Source organism: Pseudonaja textilis, chromosome 2 (assembly GCF_049901715.1).
Source record: "Pseudonaja textilis isolate UNSWEBS1 chromosome 2, rPseTex1.2, whole genome shotgun sequence".
Lineage (NCBI taxonomy): Eukaryota > Metazoa > Chordata > Lepidosauria > Squamata > Elapidae > Pseudonaja > Pseudonaja textilis.
The window spans coordinates 202,950,488-202,962,606 of record NC_141991.1 but is presented as its reverse complement, the minus strand read 5'-3'; the positions used below and the strand labels follow the sequence as shown (position 1 = coordinate 202,962,606).

General features: G+C 33.9%; 1 protein-coding gene across 1 annotated transcript in view; it reads right to left on the bottom strand.

The window, feature by feature from the left end:
- Positions 1–12,119, bottom strand: part of FBN2 (fibrillin 2) — a 116,166-nt gene that overhangs the window by 38,310 nt on the left and 65,737 nt on the right. Inside the window, exons 26-32 of the mRNA XM_087926889.1 lie at positions 9,939–10,067; positions 8,590–8,715; positions 5,698–5,823; positions 4,716–4,838; positions 3,483–3,608; positions 1,770–1,895; positions 442–564 (exon numbers count right to left, since the gene is read on the bottom strand). Of these exons, the coding sequence (XP_087783015.1) occupies positions 442–564; positions 1,770–1,895; positions 3,483–3,608; positions 4,716–4,838; positions 5,698–5,823; positions 8,590–8,715; positions 9,939–10,067 (879 nt within the window). The remainder of the gene's footprint in view (positions 1–441; positions 565–1,769; positions 1,896–3,482; positions 3,609–4,715; positions 4,839–5,697; positions 5,824–8,589; positions 8,716–9,938; positions 10,068–12,119) is intronic.

Genomic DNA, 12,119 nt, shown 5'->3' with positions numbered 1-12,119 from the left:
TTCTCAGAGCTACATTTTAATTTTTGCATAAATACACAGGCTAAGCAATATTGGGAATTGGGAGTTAATTTACAGCTGACAGTGAAGGTAATTCTTTTTACAGCAGTTGTCTGAAATTAGTTTTTCGAGTAGGAAATCCTGATAAATATACAATTTTAAATGATCGTTTATAAAGTTTGCTCTCAAAATAACCAATATATCCATATGCAAAATGGAAGAATGTGATTTAGCCTATATGGAGAAGAGAGATTCTATCTGAAATTTGTTGAAATTCTTTTAGATCCATTTCCCCATAATATATATACAACTGGTTTTCTTACTGTGGTGTCAGTTAGCTAGTTACCTTATTGATCAACCTATAGAATCAATTTTAAAATGAACACATAACTTACATTTGCCTTTTTATGAGGCAAACAACCATATCAATATATCTTTACTCACCTATACACTTAATTCCATTTCCAATCCATCCTTCCTTACAGCTACATCTGAAGCTTCCCGGAACATTGAAACACAGACCATGCATGTCACAGTTGTGGGCACCAATCTCACATTCATCCACATCTAAACAAACAAACATTAAACATTCAAACATTGACACTTTTAACTAACTTGTTAAGTGTTAGCTAGGTTGGTAATAATGATAATGACTTTGATGTACCACATATTTTAAATACCATGATTATTTCTCTTTTTATAACATCTGCAACTGATACAATAACTGTAAACAATTCCTATAAATCAAAACATAGATTTAATATAAATTTAAATATAAATTATGTTCATAAACCTAAGAAAGAAATACGGTGACATAGAATTGTAAGCAATTGATTATAGAAAAGTATCAAAATATATAAAAGAACCAATAAAACATGAAAAGAAAACCTGCCACACCTCTCAGTGTCACATTTTCTTGGAGTTCCTGATATGACAGAAGAGGTACAATTTAATTCCAATAAAAATATCAATAAATCAAATACAAAAAAAACCATCCAAAACAAACTAAAAATCACATGTCTTGAATTACATGCAAGAAAGGATGAATTAAAGGTAAAGAAAGAAACTGCTGTGCAAATTTCATAGAAAGCATTTTACATTCATCTGACTTCTACTGCTGTCATCGTATCTATGGAAATTAGGTAAGAAACAAGCATGTGGAAATCATAAATTCCTTATAATATTTTTCTGATGAGCATGCATTTGCTTTTAAAGAAAACAATGTATAAGAATTTCAAGTGCTGGGATTTCAAATTCAGCTACAGGTAGTCATCAGTTGATGACATTAGCAACCCTTCAAAGTTATAATCTGGGTAGTTGGCAGTTGGATCATACTTACAGAACACACACACACACACACACACACACACACACACACACACACACCCTGGGCATGTGACTGAATTTGTGATTTTCCCTGCTAGCTTCATTCAAGCAAAGTGAATGGGGAAACTGGCAGGGAAAGTCACAAGTCACCCCAGCAAGTTACTTGCACCCCACCCACCCACCCAGCATTACTCACTGCCCTGGCCCAGTCGCATGGCACTGTATGAGCTACTTGTACGCCCTCCCCCATCTAGGATCAGTCATGCTCACACTATGCTTACCCAGCATAACCTCATCCACTTGAAAACATCCACTTATCTGCAGAATTCCCCCTTTTTAGTAGCATGAGAAGGAAGCCCAAATCATTAACTATGAAAAATGTTCCACAGAGGCAAATCTAAGTTTGTTTGTGTTTGTTTTTAAAAAATAGTACTGTAATATCATACCTGTGCATCCAGTGGTTCCCTTCTTGACAGAATAACCCAGCTGGCAATGACAAATGAAGGATCCTTTGGTGTTCTCACATTCTCCAAACATGCAAATGTTCGAATTTAGATCGCATTCATTCACATCTGTATAAAAAGGTAAAATGTCTTCTACATTTTGGCTAACATTTAAGAGTTTGATTAGCAAAATCAAAGAATTGTTATATATTAATAAATTACTTAAATATATTATTTAATACCATGCAGAATTATAGAATTGGAAGACGACATTTAAACCAGCAAGTGCATTCTGCTGCTTACTACAGAGATTCAAATTAAAGTATAGCAATAGCAATAGTACTTAGACTTATATACTGCTTCAGACTCAAATACGGCCACCTAATGAGAAGGAAGGACTCACTGGAGAACAGCCTAGCCCTGGGAACGATTGAGGGCAAAAGAAAAAGGGGATGGCAGACAATGAGGTGGCTGGATGGAGTTACTGAAGCAGTTGGCGTGAGCTTAAATGCACTCTGGGGGATGGTAGAAAATAGGAAGGCCTGGAGGAATGTTGTCCATGGGGTTGTGATGGGTCGGACACGACTTCACAACTAATAACAACAACACTGCTTCACAGTGCTTTACAGCCCCCTCTAAGCAGTTTTACAGAGTCAGCATATCACCCCTAACAATCTGGGTCTTCATTTTATCTCCAACAGATGACTGTCCAGCCTCTGCTTGAATACATTGGAGAAGGGAACCTGATCCTATTCTTTTTGGCCATCTTATTGTTGGAGGATTTTCTAAGTATTTATCCACATACACTGCCTTATGACCCAGGACCTTTATTTTTCTCTCTCTTTGGAATGATGATTGAAACAACCCTTTAGCTACCTGAAAAGTACTATCATACATCAAGGCTAAGTTTGACCAGGTACATTATTATCACAATGTTATTGGTCTAAACATATGCTAGCTTTTTTGAATCTTTTTTAAATTTAGCATCTGAACAGCTCTCTGTCAAAATGGAGTATGAGCAATACTATATCATAACTATTTCTTCATGAGAACTGGAAACTTTATTTGTATTGTTGCAATCTAAGATTGCATTGCCCTTTTACACCACAATTTACAATAGCCCCAAATTCAGCTTCTGATCATTTTCAATTCCCAAACATATTTCAATAATGTTATTATCATGCCTGGTATGGTATAAAATGGGTGCTTTTATTTCATGAAGGTTAGAGCAAAACACCTCTTGAAGCATCTTTTCAGCATATTTTTTATATATGTCTCCTAAGTATTAATCATCTCACTAAACATTGTGTGAATTTCAAATCTGATGAGCAATTCCTCTGCTTTTTCATTCAAATTATACATAAAAAGGTTAAATATACTAGGTTGAGTACTACGTTTTATGCTATTCCATTTGATATCTTTATTCAATTTGATGAGGAACCATTCAAGAAAATTCTGACCAGCAATGAATCAATTTAACATATATGCCATCTTCCCATCCAAAATTAGTTTGTTAGAATATCATAGGTTCAAATAAAGTCAAGATATATTATATTCCCAGCATTTTCACAAGCTGAAATTAAATCTCTATCTTAACTAAAACTACATTTAAGCACAGGAAAAAAAATCTAATTCATTTCCCCTATTTGTATGTTACCATTTTATAACTTTAGCTTATAAAAGGGAACCTCTGAAATCTATAACTATCTCACATACCAATGCATATTTTCATATCAACAGAAGCCATGAATCCATCATAACAAAGACAACGATATTCTCCTGGAATGTTAATGCACTGTCCACCATCACAGATATCTGGGTTACTGTCACATTCATCAATATCTGGGAAAAAAAACACTCAATATCATCACATTTGATCTTTCATTTGCCTAATAAATTTGAATTTTTTCCCAGTAATAAAACTGGAAAAAATGTTCCAATGCATCATTATATAATCTGCTATGAAATATTTGTTGGGCCACACATTTTTTTCAGCATAACTGTAGGATGCCAACATTTTGTAGTCTTTAACTGTATTAAAATGCCCCAAATCCTCTTGCTTCCAGGCATATTTTATTTTCCCAACTTGCTGCCTTGCCTGCATTTTTCTGCATAGTGACTTTGCCGTAGGATTTACTTATTTCTTTGAACTACTGTAAAACATTTACCATCATTTCTATTTTATTCTAATATCGAGGGATCTGAAAACCTTTGCCCAGGTCTGGCTAGGCTAATCTGGAGTGATTCTTACACTATAAAAATACTTCCCTTATTCCTTTTATGAAGCAATCACTAATCCAGCAGCACCATGCCAAAAACCTGCCATTCTACATATGTATTTTTATGTTATGTGCATGTTCCAAAGGGGCAGAACTTGCACATCGACTATGTGACATTGGTTTTGTCATTTTTATAAAAGCAGCTGAAATTGTGGCTGCCTATGCATTTAACCCATGGGCTATTTTCATTCCTGACTTGCTTTCCCCTGATATTTCAGTACATTTTTCTGATGCCTAAAAAAAATTTCCTTATGAGTTTCTTGTTGAAAATGAATAGTTCTAATGCTCAGACTGAAATCTGTGAAGAAACTATTAGCTTAGATATTAAACAAATTTTCCTTTTCAGAAATTTAAAATATTTTCTAATTTACAGATTTTAAGAGAAAGATAGGAGAGAGATCTATTCATGTTTTTTTTAAATAAAGCACCATTTGATGCTACACATTGTGAGTTTGGCAAAAATTGCAACAATTTGCAGAGATTGTCCTTCCTTTCTGCATTTTTATTTTTTAACCTGATGGTGTATACTGCTATTTTGTTGTACTTTACTGGAACCATACATTTGTTGGAATAATAATTCATACTAATTTTATTGTTGAAGCTAAATGTTTTCTCATTGTTCTCGTTGTGGATGCAGTATAAGAAATAAAGTCAAACCTCTTTATCTTACCTGCACAACTCCTCATATCTGGCATCAGAGCATATCCATCACTGCAACTACATTCATAGCTGCCTTCTGAATTACTGCAGTGAGTGTCACAGCCTCCATTCATAATCATGCACTCATCAATATCTAGGAGAGTATATTTGGAACAGATGAGAAATGTATCTTATAAAGCATCACTTTTTTGTTTCTAATACCTGCATTTTTATTTCCCAGTTTTCACATTTCTTTGCTATCTCTATCAATAGAAGAACTTAAGTGCTTTTAGGAGTCAATATTTTGTGATGTAACCTATCAAACTAAGCTAAAATTTACAAAAGCTAAACTAACAAAAGTAACAGAGTGTAATTTTTGTGCTGAGGTGTACTCAGGGTGGCACAGCTTTATAGAACTTCAAGCTACATCTTATCTATATATATAAAAATGAAATAGCACTCATGCATCATTACAAAATCTCCAGAACCGTAAAACTTACAAACTTGAAATTTGGCACATATGTTCCTCTTGGCTTCTAGGTGCTCACTAAGAAAGGATTTTTCAAAATGAATATCAGAGCATTAGTATTTTGTATATTATTATTAACACGCTCTGATGCTAAGGAGTTCTACTCCTCACTTGAAAAAAAATCTGCTTGGTTTCACAGCACTAAGCAGCTTTAGTACAGAACAATTGACCTAAGCCACATTCAGGTTCCTTGCTGTCTCCTTCTTGCTCACAGAGCAAATACTCTTTCAGTTTCCAAACAGCCCTCAACTCTCTCACACACTAACAGGATGCTAGCCTGAAGAATACCAATGGATGCTGGTAGGCAAAGGCAGATTCCCCCCCCCCCGCCCCACTATTTTCCTCCCCCAAAACTAAGCCCGACAACATAGTTTCATAGCAAAGCATAGGTATCGATCTAGTTTTTTATGAAGTTGAAAGTCTGAAAAGAACACATTTAAAAAATATTATAAAACTGACAGGTGTTAAAATTTCTAGTACTCACCGATGCAGCCTTGCTTATCTGGAGTTGCCTGGTACCCAGGATTACAGGAACACTGATACATTCCAATCACATTCACACATTTCCCATTTCTACATAAGTTATCGCTAAGAGAACATTCATTGATATCTGAAAAAGAAAATTTGCTTGTTTCAGCTCTTGTCTTTCTTTCAGGTTTTTAACAGGCAAAAATCTAGCAATAAGAAAATCAGAAAATAATATACATACAGATACTTCAAGAATGTGAAAGCAAATAATAATAGCTTAAGTGTTCACAAAAACAACAGAAGCAACAAATACCTTTTTTCCAAATTAAAAATATGTTCAAGATAATGAAGGAAAAATAAATCTTTACCTTACTGTATCTTACGTACCTCAATGTGAACTATCTTAAAGGTAAACCAATTATAGCTTTCAAAGTGGAGAAATCAGAAATCTTTTTATTTTGTCTACCACTCAGAATTTATTTTTGTACATGAGCAGCTATATAGATTTGTTTATTTGCAGTCTTGTCATCTTTATCAATGTTTATGAGATCATACACAGTGATAATGCGAGGTGTCCTTAGCTCCAATTAGAAAATGTTTACCCATATTGCAAGCTTTCCAAGCGAATGTCTACAAAACAATGTCTAGTTTCCTTTTCCAATTTGAATATCTATAACCCTTCTTAATATGTCATTATTTTTAAAAAATAAAATTGAGACTAATCCTCATATAAATTATGTTCTTAATCCAGTGATAAGAACCCTGCCATCATGCCCTAATTAAAGTCACACTGTTAATGACCGCTCATCAACAAATGAACGAACTGACACTAAAGTTCTGTTTATGTTGGGAAACTTAATGATTTTAGTCAGAAAATTTCAGGGTCTTCTGGTTTTAGTTGCTAAGCATGCACACTATTTCTTGGAAATTGGAAAAATTCTCATGCAGTTTTGCACATATCTGACATAGCTATTATTTGATATCCAACCTTTCCATGGGGAAAATGGGGAATAAATCTAAAGTGTTCCTTTAGATTTATTAATTAACAAAGATAAATGACAATATTATCAAATATTAACTAAGTATTAAAAGCTTAATATTATCAACATGCACATGTATTTTCAGGATAGATTATTCAGGGTGATCTCTAAATAAATGTGAAGAATTTAATTTTACATATTTAATTTAAAATGTGAAAGGAAATGAAAGAGGAAAGCTGTAACAGGTATCAATGAAAGTGGTCTGAACTTGCATAATTAGGATACTGAATACAGACTCGAGTTTCATTACAATGAAATGCTAAAAGCATGAAAAATCTGCTTGATATAAGTTTTGGTTTTGATTAATATAAAAGCAGGAAGTCATACATTTGTGACACTTGCAAGTTATTCACCATAGAAAGGTGCTAATGGAAGTATGAAGGATCAATTTGGTGAAAAAAAGTTGTGTATCATTCTGAATGAATACAGTTTCAGAGACAAGTTATTATTTTGGGAGGCATAAATAGATGGGTAGAAACAAGACAAGAAAGTAGACAAAAGGTGACAAGGCCATTTGGTAAAGTACAACAACTAAGAATGGCTGCATATGATTTTTTTTTTTGGGGGGGGGTGTCATGGATTCAAAAAAATCCATGGAGGTAAAAGAGCTCAGAATGAGCTTTTTTTTTTTCAGAATTATTCTGAACATCCCAACCATTACCTCTGTGCACTCTATCTTACTTTTGCTGTTTCTCCCACCACATTAAATTTGATCGTGTTCTATTCTATTTTCAGACAGTTATCCCATTGACAAAGAAGCTACAGTAGATAACCAGGTAGGTAGAAACCTGATATCCTTTATGTGTAAATGTTTGAGAATAAAATGATGAGAAGAAACTTGTAACTGATGTAAAATGTTGCAAGTGTAATTGGCATAACTACAAAAATATGGATGCAGTTTGTTTATACAATGACTATACAATGTATTTATGTTTGAGAACTGCACCTCGACTTAAGGTGGAACAAAGATTTAAAATGAAAGATTAAGAATAAATGTAAAAACTATATGTTGTTATATTTTTAAGTGTGACTGGGAAGATGGTGAGACAGAACTGTGATTAAATATACAAGGAATGACCAGATTAAACTTTGCGAATTGCAATGAAATATTATACTGGGAAGATGCACTGTATATATATATGATTTTGCTTTTCAACAGGTCATTGTAAAATGTTTGTATAAATACAATTATACACAACTGATTAAGGAAAATTATCATAATTATTTAAGAAAGATAATCGATTTTTTCTAGATTTAAGACAGGATGAAAAGCTCAAATTATAGAATAATATGAAGATGAAGGTCGGTTAATGAGCAGGGTAAAAGCAGAGCATAATGGAGATAAAAGAATGTATGAGAGTGTATGGAATGCTTATCTCAAAGGTGTTTTTTCAAAGGGCAACTGCACTGGTTTTTTCCTCAAGGAAGAAGAAAACAACATTTCACTTCTCACCCAAAAAACTTCACTAGTTGTAACTGGATGGTGGGTTTAATAACTATTACAAAATAATGTTTATAAAGATAGCCTATGAATTGGTGGTGCATTTGGTGGAAGCAAAGAATGGCATCAAGGATAGGAAATTGTTGAAAATTACAGTGAATGGTGTTAGCGTAAGATAGATTTAGTTAGTTCATTTTCTTTCATATCTTGCCTTTATTTTCTTTGTTTGTTATTTGTTTTCTCTATTCTGAAATTTGCGTAAGACTCCTTTCTCCAAAAGGAAACAGTATGTAGGGTATATAGGTAATCCAAATGTTCCAGGTAAAACCATTTTTAATGCATTAGTGGATGAATTTATATTATGCTATTGCAACATCATAGATAATTTATTCACAGAACAATTTATTCATAGATGCATGAAACTTACCCACACATTCTTCACGTGATGAAGACAATTCATGCCCAAGAGGACAGTCACACTGAAAGCTTCCTTCAGTATTCAAGCATTTCCCACCTCTACAAAGAAGGGGGTTACGTTCACATTCATCTATGTCTGAAAAGATTTGAAAGGACATGTTAAATGGACATGGAAGCAACAAGAAACAATTACATTCTAAGACCCTGTTTATAAAAACAATGGCAACTTATCTCTTCTACATTTTGTAATAATAATAGAATACGTTATTTGGCCAAGTGTGATTAGACACACAAGGAATTTGTCTACAGTGCAGAAGCTCTCAGTGTATATGGCAAAGCAACAAAACAATGATATTACAGGAATAAGGGTAATTTGGTGCTTACAAAATCCTATTGACACTTTTAAAACCCAATATATTAAGATTTCCTTTTACTGCTATTTCTGAAGTTCTTATATATATTCTAATATGTGCAAAAGGATCATGTCCCACCATATTTTTTAAAGATTTGTTCTAGACTATAAGCAGCAAAATAAGTGCTAAGACCCATGTACTTTTCATAAGTAGTATGTGATCTTTTGTTACTGCTGAAAAACCTTGTTCTGTAGTTTAGACTACTATTTAGTTGAATGTATTGCTAGTTGTTCTGAAAGAGAAAGAGTTTTATTTTTAGATTCAGTGTTAGTGGCTTCCATTAGTCCCATAGCACTTATTTGTACTATTATGGGGTATCATGACTCTGAATACTATACCAAATCATCAAATAAAAATGCAAAATAAAAATAGCACATATCACTAAAGCAAACTAAAATAATTAAATGGCAATCAGGATTAAAATGCATGTAAAATATAGTATAGTGTATTATAGTATAGTAGAATAATGTAATGTAACATAATGTAACATAACATAATGAGTTCCCCAAACTTTCTGACTGTGTGGACCATCAAGTGTGTGTGTGGGGGGGGAGGAGACGGAATGGGTCTATGCGAGCAGCAGGCACACGTGCAACTCCATTTGCACAAGTGGTGGACATGTGTGCCCACTGCTTGCATTAACGGAGCATGAGTGCACGTGCTCCAACTCTGCTCATGCAAGTGGGAATGCGCACATGTGTACTCATCCACCACTTCCACTGTCTGGTTTCGAACGGCTGAAGTTCTGGTAGTACACTGCAGCCCAGGGGTTCAGGACCCCTGTAATATAATATAGTGTAGCGTAGTGTAGTATAGTATACTATAGCATAGTACATGAATATGTAGATAAAGAATTGTTGTACCCCAACTGTAAAAATTCTCAGTCCAACGCTAGTGGAGAATTTAAAGCTGAAAAAAAAAACCCTACAAAAGTTCCACCACTCACCCATACAGTTTTTCATCATCATAAATCCACTTTCATAGCCCTCAAAGCATTGACACTCAAAGCTTCCTGGAGTGTTGACACAAGTGCCACTTCCACAAAGATCAGGTGAGATACGGCATTCATCAATATCTAGTTCCAGAATAAAAAAAAGGAAACTATGTTATCGTTAACACAAGTATCAAATAAATTAGTTCTCCAAAGAACAGAAACAAGAATACGGTTCAAATGCAGAGGCACCAGGAACCTTACAATTATTGATTGGAAGAATAATGACTGAAAAAGAAGGTGATATTTATATAATGAAAGAATGCACTGCTATAACTAGCAATTTCTACAATCACTGACAATAAATCAATATTTATTCCTTCTCATTCTTCTCAAATTTCTCCCTTTCTACTGAAAGTATTTATAAGCAAATGACCTCATAAGGAGGATAGAAGTTAACCTTACTAGATTCCTAGGTTACTGTCTACACTATGGAAAATAATACGAGTGTCTCAAGAAGATATACCATGGAAAATGCAGTATGGTAGTCTTGATCTATGTTATGCCGTCCACCTTCATACTTAAAGACTACATCATGAATCTGGAAACAGATAACATGAACTGGTATTCACACTGGGGGCCATGTTAATCAGCATTTGAATTTCAATAACCACAACCAGAATTAGATTTATGTTGATATTCATAATTTTTTATACTTTCTATCATATCTGTAACAGGCATTTTAATTGTATAACTTGCTCTGTGTGGATGGATGGATGGATGGATATACAAATAGACAGACAGACAGACAGATGGACAAATAGATAGATACTGCCAGGAGGAAACCAAAGGCTTTATTGATTGATTGATATTGAAATACACTTCTTTCACATTGCTCTGAGATCTCCAGAACAGCTGGCTGGCAAATATGGCAACCAATAAGTCTTCTCTTCCTGCATTTTCTTTTCTGCTTCAAACTGAAAAAAATGGCAGAAAGCTTGCCCACCCTTATTAATGAATGTATAGGAGGACAGGAACGTAAGTTACTTCTCAAATTGGCTGGACTAGAAAAGAAGTGAGATAAGCCAATCAAAATTCTAAGACTGAAAGAAGATTTCAAGTATATTCTTTCCAATCTAGCAGCAGAACGGAAGAAAACATTAACTTATGCATGTTTCTGACACAAAAAAGAACAGAAGGCCTTCCTGGAACAGCACGCCAAGCCTCTTCCTGACTTACTCAGTTGACATTCTAATCTCTCACTACACATTATGAGAGAAAAGAAAGAAAGGTAAATGTGATAGCATGAGTATAAACTTACGTGGGACTCTATTTTTTTATTTAATGACTGGGAAATTGGCCTTGCTCCCCTAATGAGAGAATTGACCTTTCTCCTAGTGATGAAGTGACTCTATATTAGAGGAAAAGGAAATTCTCCTTAAACATGATAAGTATAAGAATTCAGGGTAACATTTTCTTTCCAAACTTTAAGTTAAGTTTGGCAAGAACATTTTTATGAATACAATCTTTATAAAAACAAGGAAAACAATCATTATATAAACAAGGAAATAACTGCAGCAGTATTAATACCAAGAAAACCTTGATTTACATGTCTTGCCACACACATTTTACATTACTCTGGTGATTTAATTTCTACCGTTCCAGAACAAACTTCTTTTCACTTTAAATGTGCAGCCACCCACAATGTAACCAACTATCCTTCACAGATGTATAAAGTCACTAACTAAATCTCAGATTTTTTAGATGCTAAAGAATTGTTTTTCCTTTCAGAACAATGTTGGACAGTGATTTATTTAGAAATGTTGAAGCATATTCAAACAAACTTAGCCAGTTTATGATAATTTAAATAACCTGTCTTTTCTCTTGACTCTGAAAGTTTTCCAATTTTTTTTACATTAGTATTATTGTTATTTTAAATGCAGTAGTACAATTGCATTTTAAGAAATCTTTGCAAGCACTCTACTGTCAGCAAGATTCTTACTTATGCTTTTCTCCTTAAGAGTAAAAAAGATGAGATTTCTACAGGTAGTCCTCAACATACGACCACAACTGAGCTGAAAATTTCTGTTGCTAACTGAAAATTTGTTAAGCAAGTTTTGCCCCATTTTACAGTTTTTCTTGCCACATTTGTTAAGTGAATCACTGCAGTTATTAATTTAATAACACAGCTGTTAA